Genomic DNA, 16,157 nt, shown 5'->3' with positions numbered 1-16,157 from the left:
TATACAGATATTAGAAGTTCAAAATGGCCGTCATCCTTGTGTTAACTCAATGGGAGAGAGAAATAAAGTATTCGAAAACTAAGACGGTAAAATTTTTAAAACCTCTCAACTCATTAATAACTCTATGACGTCATATGGTCTATGGTGAGCAGCTAACCGTCTCTGTGCGTTCTGAATGACATGTTTTGTGTTTGTTTAAGAATAATACCCTAAATACTCCCCTTAGCAACGGTTGCTTAGCAATTTGCATGCTATGGCGTTTGCGTTTGACTGTCTTTGATGTTATCATTCTCTGGTATTAGCAATGCTGCAAGTTATTGATGCACGCCTCTAAAACACCACCATAAGTCTGTGAGTAATTGGCTGTTGAAATATTTTTGGTCCCCTCATTCGACAAACCTATGAGCACTCATGTATGTAATGATGTTTTGGAAATCATTCTCAACGATTTGTTTAATAATTTTCAAACCTTGCCGCTTGAAAGAGATCTATATTACTGTAAAAAAATTGTAGGTTGATCTCGACTTCAAGTCAGACTTGATGAAAAAAGGGGTTAGATATAGCTTGCTCATGATGACGTAAACTAGTACGATTTCGATAGATACATGGACAGGTGTGTCAATATGAAACCAAGTTGTTATCAGAATTATTCAATTTTTCCACAAAAGTATCAAAATATTGACCGTCTTTAACTCTTTTCTTCTAAAATTAAAGTAATCACCACTTGAGCAAACGTTTGTCACCTACAACCACATTGCTGTCAATAAGTGTCAGCGAACAGATTCTCTTTTACTATTTTGGTAGAATGCGCCCCAGGGACAAATATTTGGATTTTAATTTTTTACGATACTTCTATGGTGTACCTCTTGTTATGGCCCAGTTTGAAGTTCTTGTTTATCGCCTAATTTTGTTAAAATCGATTTTTTCCCGGTATCGTAGAGTTAACACAAGAATGGCGGCCATTTTGGATTTCAAATGAAGGTAAATTTGAGGTAATTTGTTTCTCAGTACCAACATTTCTACAGTAACGTCTAATATTTAATTTTTATCATTGATTTTGATAGAGCATGGTTTAGAATATCCTTGAAGAAAGTTTGGACAAAAGTTTAAGCGTGTCAGTTTCGAGGCGCTACCCTAATGGTTTCATGGTAGGAACAGAGAAAATAACGTAATTGGTATTTCTACATGCGCATCTGTAACGATAACCAAAAGTATATGATCTTGGTGCGAGCCGCAGTCGAAATAACAAAATGCAAAATATCAAATATGACAGCGCGATATTTTGCTTTTCTATACATCAGATATGTAACCGTGCAGTCACCATGGTAACAAGTGTTGACGGCAAGTTTATGAAATATAGCAAACGACTGCGCTTTAGACGTCATGGCTAAAGCTTTCTCGTATTAGTTTAGTTGACATGTAAAAAGTTTGTAACACTGTGACGCCGCGCCTGTGGCAAGTCTTCATCGAAAGTAGTTTGTACCCGTTTAACATTTATTTGTAGCTGGATTTGAAAGTTATATTTTAATTTGAATTTTTCCAGAGTATTAATCTCACAACAGGTGAAAAAAAACACACGTTTTCAGTTAAATCTTTCTCGATTGCTCGAAATTTGGTTTGACACACTATTTGTCGCTCATGTCATCTTAAAGTACGTTCCTTTATTGCATGCAGTATGTCTCTTTATGTCGTTGAAAATTTACTGTAATGTATTTTAATGGATTTTCAGTCACATCACCATAAACTTTACGTCTTCTAAAGATAAGCTACACCAGTGAATCTTGATCATCTGTCTCGCCTCTAGAAGATACTTCTTAAGTCCCTGTCAGGTATCTCCAGTTTCTATACCAGCTGAAACCCACGCCAGATTTACAGCTGGCACACCCCTACAATCGCATGGATAAATCATCCGGGTTTGAGTAGAAGAGAGAAATGTGGGGTAAATTATTGATGAAGAAAGTGGAAATCACATCGGATGATCGAACTCGCCGTGGATTATTTAGCGGCGATCCCTCGACAGTCGTGTACATGTATTTAATGTAAAAGATGTTTTCATCTGTGTCGAGGTCTTTCCCAGTTTACTATGCTATCCGATATCGCCAGCAAGCGGGTCATGTAGTCGTTAATACTTCAACACGTTGTAACGGTATGATTGTTCGCCGAGATTGCAGAGAACTCAACCCAATCCGGGTTGTTCAGAAATCTATACGTTTCCTGTCTCTGTTTGTTATGTCCCCGTTCTATTTTATGTATCTTTTATGTATCTTTTATGTATTTCATAAGCTAATTTGTAAAAGATCGAAAGTAAATGTTTGATTTACATGGTGATGCTTAGAGCAAACTATTTGACCTCCAAGTGAAAATGGTAACGTACGATCATGAACATTATACATTTATTGTGGCGTCAAAAAGGATTGTGGCAAATGATGATAATGATAATGATCATGATGATATAATGATAATGAAGATTTTGATGATAATTATAATGATGATGATCTTTGATGATAATAAAGACGAGGACGAAGATGATTATGATGATAATGACGATAATGATGATGACGATGATTATGATGATGATTATGATGATGATGATGATGATGATGACGACGACGACAACGACGACGACGACGATGATGATGATGATGATAATGACGATGATGATGATGATGATGACGACGATGACCGGAGTTCGGGTCAAGTCGACTGTCATTTTCAAATCTTCGTCGCTGTTAGTCTACCACCCATTACTCAGATATTTGTGCTTGAATCGCAACCAAGAATTCGATACCTATCGGACGGAATCGATAGTAAATTGTCTCGTTGATACAATAAAGTTGATCCGCAGCCTCGCTTGCATTTAAAAGAAAAACAGAAACGAGCAAACTATGCCTCATCTTAAAAAACACCAGTCATTGAGGCTGTAAATTATCACTTGTGGAGAAAAATTTATAACGGATGTTTGGAGAGAGTTCAGCTAAATCGCTAGTCTGACAGATGTGCAGTCACACAGCGAATATATGTCCCCAGGCAACATAAAAATCGACTGCTTGGTTATCCTTATTTAAAAATACCACGTCGTATCAAAGAGTTGCCACAATTGGCGTGTCTGTCAACAGCGGAGACTAGCTGCCATTTTCCTGTGTTCTCTGTAAGCCTCGTATTATCAGGAGAGTTTCACAACGTCCAATAAATATTCTCACATAAAAAAAACTACGCAGGGTAAATTTGTGCGCTCGCTAGCACCATAATGGGATGTTTCCTGTGCCGCCGGACACGCAACGAGTAAAAATCTTCTTACGAGGTGATAATGACATCACGTGATCTTTCCCCACTCACAGCCTTCGTCATGGAAACGACAAGCTTTCATTTTTGGTTTTTAAGGTGTGCTCGGAATAATTGCTTATGCGACTATGACTTGTCAAAAACTGTTCAAACATTGGATGTTTTCACCCATCCCAGTGTCTCTGTAACCAAAACCTAAAGAGAAGGAATAAACATCTCTCCGACTTGTTAATATCAGTGGGACCGCGCGGCTTGGCCAGCTTGGCGTGCTGCAGTTGCTTTGTTGGGCGAGAGTCCCTTACCCTGCCGAAAGAAACATCGCTAGACTAGCAAAGTGCGCGTGAAATGTAAATGTCACATGATTTAAATTTCAGCTGACTTCAGTTTCATTCTGCGGATTAGTGACAACTAACTTTTGACTGCTAGTGGCACGAAGATTAGCGTTTACACTCTTACATGATAGTACCTTGATATTTCCTTATAATTTGCCTACAGGAACATTCAAATCTTAATGGCCTTGTAAAATATCAGAATAATTATCAGAGGTCGCTGAGCGAGGTTTATATCAGCAAGCAAAAGTACTTTAATAATGATCGTTTGAAGTTCAAACTACCTAATAACTGTACCTCCAGTTTATTTATTATGGAAATATCATTAAATCTCATTTTGTTTGAAAAAAAATCATCCTAAGACTCAACATCTAAAAATTAAAATATTCTGATTCTTCCAAAACCGGATCCGAAATTTATATTTTGAACAATACACAGCAGAATTTAAAACGACCCTGTAATTTGGTCGAATCGGACTCGTCAATTTCAATAAAGTCCTGATCGTTTGTGCAATCGCAGAGATACACGGTGACCTTTGACTCTGAGACCTTTGTGGAGCTTACAATATCGAGCAGTCGACTGAACAAATGAAAACGTACAATGGGGCATCACGGAATAGTGAAATCTACACCAGAGAACAGATTCATTCGTTTTAAGGTAGTATGCACCTCGAAAGTGAAAGACTTAAGATTTTGCTCAAACTTCCCTCAAGGAATCTTTCAATCATTCTTTTTCGAAATCAAGAATAGAAATAGGGGGTCACCGTGCAAATTTTGGTACTAGAGAAACAAACTACTCAAGATTTACCGATAATAGAAATTCAAAATGGCCGCCATCCCTGTGTTAACTCTATGGAGAAAAATAAAAAATTTCGAATTTCGAAAAACTATGCTGCTGAAAAGTTTTTTTTTCACCAAGAGCTTTAAAATGAACCCCCACATGTGGTATATCAGAAGAGAATTGTAAACGTTTGAGAGTCCGAATGTCTGTCCCCGAGGTGCGTTCTACCTTAATCCAGAGCTTGATGCAGTGGCACCACGACATAATTTTCCGCTAGCTCTACCTATACCCGAAGAATCGTCATTCCTGAATCTGCAGTATCTTTTCTCGTTGCCAGAGTGAGTCGAAAAAACAGCAAGGATATAAATCAGAGTTCAAAGGCCAAATTCGTGTAATTAAGCTTTACCAAAAATCACATCTCCTAAGTCATGTATAAGCCATCTTTAACTCTGCAGAACTATTTTTCACTGACGAATGGTTGCCGACGACTAGAGAAAGGTACAGCATAGGTTTCATTCACAGCGGTGCCGCATCTCTACAGCAATGGTTTCGTCGCATCTAGTCTGTTATTTGCCTTAACTTACTCGACAAAGTTCATCACACTTTTATTGATAAATAAACAGTGATTATCCATGTTTATTCTGTCGTTGTTCAAAAACCTCTGAGATTCATTAACATTAACGACTCTATGTATTTATAAAATTATTTTCATGATACGCTTAGGGCAACTTAACTAGGAGCCAAACATTACACAAACTATTCATTCTATGATATATCAAACTTTAAACAAACTGGTAGTAAAGTAAGTTTCTGGAAACAAGCGTTGAAGCTTACATGTACGGATTCTGTCAGTTTTATTTCTCGGTGACTTCTCTCTCTCTCTCTCTCTCTCTCTCTCTCTCTCTCTCTCTCTCTCTCTCTCTCTCTCTCTCTCTCTCTCTCTCTCTCTCTCTCTCTCTCTCTCTCTCTCTCTCTCTCTCAATGTTGAACAAATACAGATGAACCAAAGGTTGCTTCTATATCAGTCACCATCATAAAAAAGAAATAAATTATACACGATAATCATAAAATTAAAAAGGGACAGTTGTCTTTACGATGTCACAGCTAAAGATGTAATTGCAGATCAAATATTTGTACGTCAAACAACCGTCGTTTTTAGTTTTCTCATAAATGTACGTTCAGGTATGACCTTCTCTGGCAGAAGTTTTGCGCCTATTTATCCTGTATAAGGTCACTGTCAGGGCCATGCCATGAAGTGACGAGTACAAAAGAATGTATGGAATTCGGTTACAGTGTTCCGCACTGCGACCAGGCGCTGCTTAAGCTTGTTTTATTTTTTTACTCCGCAGTGGTCGTCAGGGTATTTCATGGTGGCTCTGATTAAGTTCGGTGTCTCAATGTTAATGGTATGTGACCCCCATAGCAGGAGAGGTCATTCTACCATAAGCGACATCTCTTATGTCTGCAAGTCACCCATGAAAACATGGACCGCCCTGCATGTACAGGTACACTGCCTCGTTATAGTAATCCCTGCTGGGTATTCCAATGGACATGAAAGTACGTACATCTATGTACGGTTCAACGAGGTAGTTAAAGTTATGAAAATGATAAAGGAAATAAAAGAATAAAAGAAAGTAATGGAATACCAATATTAAAGATACGTCACAACGTTTGACGATCCTCTGTCTGTCTGTCTCTCTGTCTCTGTCTGTCTGTCTGTCTGTCTCGTACCCAAGTTTTTTATCGAAGCGAATATGAAAAACCGGATGTGAGAACGTTTTTCTATTTCGGCCTAACAGGTGTTAAGGAAGTACACGCCTCAAAATTGAAAGACTTTAAACAAACTTCAATTAGCTCGAACTTTTCACGACGAAACTTTCAACCGCTGTCTGAACAAAGCAATAATAACAATATGGGCCACCGCGCACAATTTCGGTTCTAGAGAAAAAAATAACTTAACCCAATATTTGAAATTCAAAATGGCCGCCACCCGTGAGTAAACTCCACGGGAAGACATAAACATTTTCAGTTTCACAAAACTAAAATTCAAGTCCTAGCTATGAATTGCAAGAGCTTCAAAATGAACCTCAACAGAGCTGGTAAAGGGATATGAATAACAATTCTTAACCAGCACTAACAGAGAGGTAGAGCAGAAAATAATTGTAAAAAACGTGAGAGTCCAAATATTTGTCCCTAAGGCGCATTCCACTTAATTGCATGCACTTTGAATTAATTGAAAGCAGTTCTCGTTTGTATATTTCCTTATAATTACGCGCAACAATATTCGAAAGATCTAGTTGCAGGACCATTATAGTTCAGCGACATAACATCAGTATTTTCAAATAAAGGCGGCTGGTGTCAAGAGTATGCCCCGATAAACAAAGTTAATGGTTGTCCAAGTACATTAAATGGTATGGTCCGTTAAATGGTATAGTCCGTTTTTCTTGATTCTACTCTGTAATGAATACACCGGGATATTTTTTTATAATTTGTGGGAGCAGAACAACATTGGATGTTTTCGTTTAAGGTGTTGCTGTTAGGCTGTGGTTTGAAATTATTTTCATTAGAGAAAATCAATATTCATAGAGAAGTCCCGCTGACGTCATTCATGCGCTGAGTAATAGAATTGATGCTGAAAAAATCAGCGGCACGGAGCCTAAGATTCCATTAATGGGAATCCCCAAATGAAGTTAATATAAGACCAGAGTGGTTTTCAGTTTTTTTCGCAGGATGTAAATCCACTCAAAAAATTTGTCAAAATCGTTTATAGAAAGCTTTCGCAGTAAATGAAGGCACTCGCGTGATTGTATGATCACATCGACGCCTTTTCGTCTGCGCAGCGCAGCTTTATGCTTTGAAATCATCACTAACATCATATTTTGTAATATTTCTGCATCCTAAAAAACTGTAGACACTAGCTGTGCGGAAACTGGTTGAACAAGACACATTATCAAAAAGCACGCCGCAATGTAAACAGCTATGCTTTCATTCCATTATATAGAGAGCACGGGTGCTGGTTAACCCTTTGAGTGCTATAATTTTTCCCGCTAAAATTTCAGTGCAACATTTTTCCCGCTAAAATTTCAGTGCAACATTTTGCCCGCTTAAATTTTAGTGCAACATTTAACTAACTTTTATGAATTTTTCTGTAATTTTTAAAATAAATTTACCAAATGGACATAATATTTCATTTGCTATACTTTTTTATTAAAATTTTAGCATCTGAAAAATATTCACTGGGATATATTTTATGTAGGCAACAAAAATTGACTTTGGCGCTCAAAGGGTTAAGAATTTTTATTCATGTTCCTTAAACGGGGACGGACAAGGACGTTAGATTGTAGATGACCTCTCATACCATCCCGTATTGAACGTAATCTTTAACTATTGCAAGAAGCTTAAAGTTTGCACTGCAAGGCAATAAATTTTTCGCTGTCTGTCTGACAAGTTACACTAGAATGGTGAATTACAACCAACCGCGTCGTCGTACAAAAGGAATGTACACACAGTTGTCGTCGCATGACGCAAAGCAAATATTGTAATTACGTGTTACCTGCAGGCTAACGGACGACTGAGAGTGGTAATATTGCCGAAGGGATAAATATGAATATCAGTACGCGCTAATTATGCAGACATAAATGTCCCTGCGAGCCGGAACACGGAACTCCTATACCTGAAAGTAAATACGTACATGTAGTTTAGCGCCACGCGTGTTTATCGTCTCTGTCACGCAATATATTGGAATATATCGCACACACTCGCCAACTGACCGAACACACTGTCGTATAGCTTAGTTCAGTTCAGGTGCACTCATATAGTGCACGTTTATTTGTATTTCAAGGTCACCGACCTATATACAAAAGGGGTTAACAAAATCGCAATACATATTTGTACAGCGGAGTGAAAGGCAAAAACATCAACAACAGAGCACGAAAAACAAAGGAACATCGCTCTTGCATACAACCTGAGAAAACAATACCTTCCAGAAGATGTCATTATAGAGATCCTCACTTCCATAGGTTTTTGACAATTATGAGAGAAAAAAGTCAACAAAGATACCCAGTCTCTGTAGCTTTGTATATAAGCCATTTTAAGCTCAGAGAAGAAAGTTAAAAAATTGACTGAAATATAACGCTACAATTTGAGGGATCCAGAGTGCAGTTTTTGATGGAACACTCTTAATATTTAGGTCATAGCTCGAACTTGGAAGAGTTGATGATTTTCAGTGTATTAATCAGATTAACTTGTTTCCAACCGAGATATTTGACGATCATAAAAGACAAACATTATACACTGGATATTAGATTATCATTCAAACCAGTAAGTTGCATGTACACGTGGAAAATTAATTGCTTCAAGGGGGAGCTTTATTGTGACCCGGCTTGTATATATTTATAAAAAAACATTCGTTCCTGTTCATAATGGATTGCACTAATGCTGTGAATTAATTGAGTTTGCTGACTCGAAAAGTAGGAAGCTGATTTTTGACAAAGTATGGCCGCCGAGGTAAACGGGAAATCTTTGGAAACAGGCGGCAAAAAGGGGTAGCATTTTAGGCTCACTAAAATTAATTATAGAAATATAAATAGCTTTCTCGTATTGTGAGGATGGCAGAAAAAAATATTTGCTGTCGTCACTTTTTTTGGTAAACCGTTGCCATTAGGCTGTGAAAAGGAAAGCGTACAACACTATCAAAGATTCTGACCACTCTCTTTATGGTTACTTACAGAAACTCCCGTCAGGGAGACGTTGTAGGTTCCCTCTTGCAAAGAAAAACATGTTCAACGAGTCATTTATTCCACCAGCAGTTTCATTTTTAAACTCAAACTCGATATATTTGTTTCAAACTTCCAGTTGATCTCCCGTTTGCAAGTGTTTCAATTTTTATTTTGTGTGTGTATTTTTAACCTTTCACTGTATAATTGAGTCCCATTTTATAGAATGCTTTTGCCATTTGTACTGTTTTAATCTTTATTTGATTAGCCTGAAGGCAAATTCCTACATGTATTTGTGAATAATAAATTATTTGAATTTGAATTATATATTCTGTGTTAAAAGTATAAAATATGTGCTAGCTCTTATTGTGAAATACCAGCTGGAAATAAATAGGTACAAATTTTCTTTTCATAAAGCGAAAAAACCTTACAGAGCCCTACAAAGTCCAAGCGTTAGTGTATTGTAAAACCATCAATTGATTGATTGTCATGGCGAAGTTTGAGTCAAAAGCAACTTTGTGAAAACTATTGAATGGGACGCGAAGAGATGTATCTACTGTTATAACACGCCACATGCTCATTCCGTGTCGCGATTCGCCAGAATACGTCAGAGGTATTTTTTGTACAGCTATTTCCCTAGGGAAATAGTTCTGACCAAAGTTGGAAAAGTGCCCGGTCACGTGACAGTAGTGTCGTCTGCAGCTTCGCAACAATGGCGGGTGACTAGAACGTGATGTGCGTCCGGGATAGGTGACGACACATTCTCTAAAACAGATTTTCCAACATTTTCCAACATTCAAACAGCGTAAGAACTTGAATAGCTCATCGACGGAAAAGATTAAAGTGCAACTAAGGATGTCGCTAGGTATGCTTAGAATATTTTTTGAAAGAAAGTGGTACTACGTACAACTGAAAGCGCTGTGGAAACATCGCCCAGTAAACTTGTCACAATGGATTGTTGCAGTGCAAAATATCAAAACACATTAAAAACTATATAACAATACAACATGAGCATGTGGTGTGTTATAAAACACCTATAGTCTGGTCTTTATTCGGGCTATAGCGCTCGTCTATTACCCCTCGTGGCCGTGCGATACCAGAAACACATCGCTATACCCCTCGGCCTACGGCCTCGGGGAATAGCTATGTGTTTCTGGTAACACACGGCCCCTCGGGGTAATAGACGGTCGCTATAGCCCTCATGACCAGGCAATAGGTGTTTACTATCGTATTAAAGGTGCACATGAACTTGGATGGGTTAGGGGACTTATTATGTCGTCATTGGCAATGTTATTCGGGGAAAATACCACGCTTCAATCTATCTATCTATCTAATATCTATCGATCTATCTATCTATCTATCTATCGATCTATCTATCTATCTATCTATCTATCTATCTATCTATCTATCTATCGATCTATCTATCTATCTATCTATCTATCTATCTATCCATCTATCTCTGTCTCTTTGCCTGTCTCTCTGTATGTATGTATGTATGTATGTATGTATGTATGTATGTATGTATGTATGTATGTATGTATGTATGTATGTATGTATGTATGTAATATGTATGACAATTTGGGTTTTTGTTGTTAACTATCGAAAAAGTTTTACATCAGCTAGAATGTACCTCACTGCACTGTCTGTTGACAAAGATTGTTCGATGCCTCGTCATAGTCAATCCCAGCAACATGGTGAACTCAATACTTACTCAAACTTTTGTATCGCTTCCACCAAGCCTTTGATAGAGGTTTTAAAAAAGTTTGATCTCAGTGGGCGTGCTGTACATGATCAAAACGGTCGGTGGCGTTCCCTTGTGTCATGGATCCCCCTCTTAAAATAATATTCTTGTTTTCTTCAAATCGGATTACTAGTTCATACTCGAGGCGCTTTCAGCTTCATCCGAGAATCTTAACAAACGTGTATGACTCGGAGACAAGGATTTGAAAAAAAGTGGTTTCCGAATGAGTCATATAAATGTGTGATATTAATGTCGAAGTATCATGTATCAAGTAAATTGTGTCATAAATGCAAGGAATGGACTAGATAGAAAGACAAAAAAGTTGAGATATATGCCCCAGAAGTTTCTCACCTAACCGCCAACACAGTATATATCCTACAGTATTTTTGCTTTTTGTCACGTACGCATTACATGACGTCCTTAATACTTTGGTTTTGCATGTAAACTAAGCCGGGGAAATGTCAGGGATAGACGATTGCCCCCCCCCCCCCCGGTCTACTGTACTAGGCAAACATACTGTCGATCAAGTTATAGCAAAGCTTACAAAAGGAAAAAAGTGTTAACATTTTTGTTTATGGTAAGAACTACCTTAAAAATAAACCACAACCTCACGATAGCGAACCAATAACAATCGCTTAGGTTCGAAAATTAGCAGAAAATAGGTCAATACGCAGCACCGTATTTCTGCTCCGTACCAGGAATTATGTCATAGTCGCTGTCTGTTCTGTTCTGTCATTGATCAGGCATAGCAGATGTATTTCGCCGACCATTTACTCAGCATGGGTCAAGGTTCAAGGTTCACAGTTCAGCCCTACGTCTTCTCAGGTAACAAATTTGCCACATGTAACGTCCAGAGGCTGTGACTTTGTCCGTGTAAAGAGTCACTTGAGTTTCGTCATGCGATGGCGCGCTAACTGCTTGTGGCAATTTACAGCCGTAATTCAAAATGATTTGATAAATTTGTCCACATCCTATCGGAAATGCAATTTTACGTACAACCCTAAATTGATTACATATGCCATATCGAATCAACGTAACATTTTATCAAATGAGGTATTTGTAGAAGTTTGACTGACATTGTGGTATTCGATTGATTTCAAGAACAAAATGATATTGTTAGCAATTTCCGGCCAAGAATTAGAATAAAAAGCACTTTTCACCTTACTTTCAGTTGCAAGCAAGAGATGTAACATTCTGGAGCTTTAAAATACGACAAATACAAGCGCTCAGGCGTACTCGACAGCGAATCTAAACCCTGAGAACACTGCTACGGAATTATATTCTTTCCATCTTCAGTTGAAATTTGACATTCCCATTTCACCAGAAAAGCTTCTAAAGTCTTCGAGACTTTGTTAAGAGCTCACGATTTTTTTCTTCTGTAAATATAATCTCATGTGGACCACATCAATATTAAATTAATTGCGAGCTCCTGATTGGTAACTTTTAGTCACGTGATTTGAATGAAGGGGACATAACATAATTGCGGGAAGATATTTTGCTGCTTGGCATCACCTCATTTTGATGTAATACTGACAGTTTCTGCACATTGCCTACTGCATCACAAATTATCATCAATGAAGATACAGAGGTTAAAATGTTTACGTAAATTTGCAGGGTGACTTATGCGTGCGAAGAAGAGCATTTGCATTTTTCCCTTCGACTTGTAAGCCCATATGTAAGTGCCATCCGAAGGAAAAAGTTGACGGCTACGTGAAGCAGCAGCAAGACTTAAACCTGGCTGTACACTCGGTCACATCTATCAGGTTGAACGCTGATCGGACTTCACGTTAGCAATATTTTCTTGACGTCCTTGGAGAACTTGCATCCCGAATATTAGCGGCTGACAGAAATCGCTCGTGCATGAAACTATTTTGTATTCAGCCAATTCGTCTGTAATATGGTACCACTGAGAACTGTAAATAGTACACTTCTTGTCTTGGAGGTTAAAGTAAGAAGATCTTGCAAACTTCTCCCATCGGTATCTCAGTTTGCACAACGTGGTCGTAAATTAATAATTTCCTTATATTTACACACCAGTGCGTTTCCGGGCTGTATCTAGTGCGAATACGGATCGCTTGGAATAGGCACTCTTAAATGATAGATAAGTTTGAAGAGCAAGGAAAAAGCAATATTAAAATCGAAATTAAGTTAAACTGTTCAAATATAAGGACACAACAATATTGCTTCTGGAATAGATACACCACAATATACTTTTCAAACACAAAAACTGTATTTGTGAAAAATAGTTTACCTCAACGCCGATTTCATTTTATACATCTGAGGGTATTTTCATTCAGTTCATTGCAAAGCAATGTTTACTGTTACTATTATCCATTCGTAAATATCAAATATAAGAAAATCTTTTTTTTGCCTCCAAATTCCTGACAAGGCATATGGTGCTACATACTCTAAGAAATAACTGTTAGAAAGTTCGCTCCACTAGAGCATCTGGTGGTGTAGTGTCATGCTTGCTCGGTGCTTCGGCGATATTTTCGCATAATAATTGTCCTTTCTGTTCCTTTTTCAGCTGCTAATCAGTATATCATGGCTGATTTACATACCGCCAGAGGCAATTCTCATCGTCCCTATTCCTAAGGAGAAGAACGTGGAATTGAGCTGCAACATCACGGAGAATGAAGTCATTACGTCACTCTGCTACAACGTCCTCTTGGTTGTCATGTGTTCCTATTACGCCTTCAAAGCTCGCAAAGTCCCGAGTAACTACAACGAGACTCGCTTCATCAGCGTCAGTGTGTACACCACTTTGGTGATTTGGTTAGCTTTCATACCGACCTACTTCACGACCAACAAATCTTACTTCAAAGTGACGTTCCTGTCTTTGGCTATGATCATGAATGCCACTGTCAGTCTGGTTTGCATGTACATGCCGAAAATTTACGCCGTACACTTCCTGAAGGAGGTAGACATCAACGCTGTCACGCAGTACGCCGCAGAGGGCGTGCCGAGCGGCTCCTACCCGACCCGGAGTCGCTTCGGTAACCGGCTGAGCAATTCCGTCGCGCCGAGTAGTACCGGCCATCCGACCGATGCACCGTCGACTCTGCAGTTACAAACTAACGCAAAGTCCCAGTTTGCCAGTCAACTTGAAAGAGACACCTCTGCCGCGGTGAAAACATAGTAGAAAAAGTGTGATTGTGAAATCTGAAGCAATTTTTCTCTTCTCTCGGCGATTTCGGTCGCCCATTGGGAAGAAAATGAGATCGACGGGAAAATGATAGACGGACGTTTAGAATTCCGTGATATCAAGTGGTCGCTCGCAAATTATAGGTCATGCATTTTCCGCATGTGAAAACTGAGCGCATCTGACCTCAACCCGATCATGAGCGCAAAGACAGACAGACAGACAGACAAACAAACAAACAAACAAACAAACAAACAAACAAACAAACAAAAACATAATGAAACAGATAATGAAAGGTAATAAAACAGTGAAGTCGATTGCTGGAATAATCTGCTGATTTCAAAAACTGCATAGAGTGGTCTTTGTGGAATGTTCACCGTCGCATGCACCTACAGGGCCGTGCACAGATCGTTATCTGAAAGTTGAAACTGAACATACAGACTCGGAGCATATCAAAACTGCATATTCTATGATACAGCATTGATCGACAGTGTGAAGTTATGTTTTTTTTTAAATTATCATTCGGAGCTCGCAATCATTCGTTGGTTGACAGTGACATTGTACAATTCTTTTTTTGGGTAATTTACTGAACCCTTTTCACCAGCAAGGTTAGGTCTAAAGCCAAGGTTATCTTTGATGATTGTTGACCTTTTTACAGGGAATCGGGGTGAGCAGACTGAACCGCTAACGCCACCGCATGTAAAGATATAGACTTGCCAGGATGGCATTGTTCATCGTTGCTGTCCCAACTCATATTTCACCGCCCATTTGTGTCTATCCAGTGAGGGCGCTGTTGCCTATAAATTTTCGTTCGATTACTGTTCTCGTTTGTGTTGTGTTTTCTTCATAATTGCGCACAATCGGTGGTGCCAGTTAGCCCCCTCAGCTTGTTGCTTCGATGAAATATCGTGTTTTTTCTATTTTTCTACTTTTTGCCGATGCATCGAGATATATTGTAAGCTTATCGTGATTGTGAGAAGCTTCTGGAAAGCACGTCACGTTATTGAAATGGCATTCAATGGACCAATACGTTCGTGACCTATTGGTTTCATTTTAATTGCTGCTACATGTTAGAAACAATTGCTGCTTCCGCAACTTATCTCGAAACGCCGCGATGACACAATTGAAGAAGAATTTGAATGTAGTTGCAAAAACAATACGTGGAAACGTGAACTGTGAAAGCGTCACGGTCACTGGACTTGTCTTTGAAATTGGCCTAATCACGATTTCACATGTACAATTGCTCCGTGTAATAGCTTTACAAGCACGTACGTGCAAACTTTTACTCGAAGTCGTCTTTTTAGAAGTAAACAAGAACAGACTGACCTGGAGAGAAGATGTCTTGCAGAAAAAAGTATTTCTCGGACTATTTTGTCAAAAGAGACATATAAGTGCCAAAATAAATTTAACTACTTTTTATGTTGATCTCGTTTGACAACTATGTGGGAACTTACATAGATGTTAGTGTGATTGATTTTAGTAAGAAAACAGGATGAAAAGTTCATATTATGAAAATTAGCTTGATGTGTATTTTCTATACAGAGCGATGACTAAGTCTAATTATATATATAAAATATAAAAAACATAGACGAGAAAAAGAGTCCGCTATAGGGCAATTAAAGCTGCAAACTTTATTAGAAATATTTTGGTAATTACATTATCAGAGGGCGCCATCTTGAGGCCAACTCATTTGGAAGGGAAAATACGGAAAATAGGTGAACATATCCAGCCAAACTCGTTAGTGTCATAACCACGAAGTTTGCCAATATTTACAATTTGAGAATGGTTGCCAGGGTCTCATTATCAATACAATGGTTTCAGCCCAGTTTCTCGCTGGCAAAAGGTACGGCCAGTGGCGGGGATGTGGTACTAGTATGTGGTATGTCAACTGGGTGCATGAACAGTTTTGCTATCAAAATCACAAACTAGAGAAGCAGAAAGATTTCCTCACTCCCTTCCTTTTCTAGTTTTAGCGGTGATAATTTTTGATCACTATACACTGCATGAAAACCCAATAATTCAGATAAATTCACATTAATGAGTTGCCTGTATTATAGTATAATACACGTGAATTCACATGAATCAACATGAATACAGGCTCGCTGAATACAAAAAATGGATTCTTGATTGTATTCATCTGTATATGCACAGTTCAGCTAAAATACAGG

The 16,157-nt window shown here is 38.4% G+C and overlaps 1 protein-coding gene across 1 annotated transcript in view; it reads left to right on the top strand.

The window, feature by feature from the left end:
• Positions 1-16,091, top strand: part of LOC139142413 (metabotropic glutamate receptor 3-like) — a 30,563-nt gene extending 14,472 nt beyond the window's left edge. The window contains exon 3 of the mRNA XM_070712337.1: positions 13,375-16,091. Within this exon, the coding sequence (XP_070568438.1) occupies positions 13,375-13,986 (612 nt within the window). The 3' untranslated portion in view covers positions 13,987-16,091. The remainder of the gene's footprint in view (positions 1-13,374) is intronic.
• The last annotated feature ends 66 nt before the right edge of the window (positions 16,092-16,157 follow it).

Source organism: Ptychodera flava, chromosome 10 (assembly GCF_041260155.1).
Source record: "Ptychodera flava strain L36383 chromosome 10, AS_Pfla_20210202, whole genome shotgun sequence".
In the NCBI taxonomy this organism is placed as follows: domain Eukaryota; kingdom Metazoa; phylum Hemichordata; class Enteropneusta; family Ptychoderidae; genus Ptychodera; species Ptychodera flava.
The sequence above is the reverse complement of the archived record's forward strand: the minus strand, read 5'-3'. Positions and strand labels throughout refer to the sequence as shown.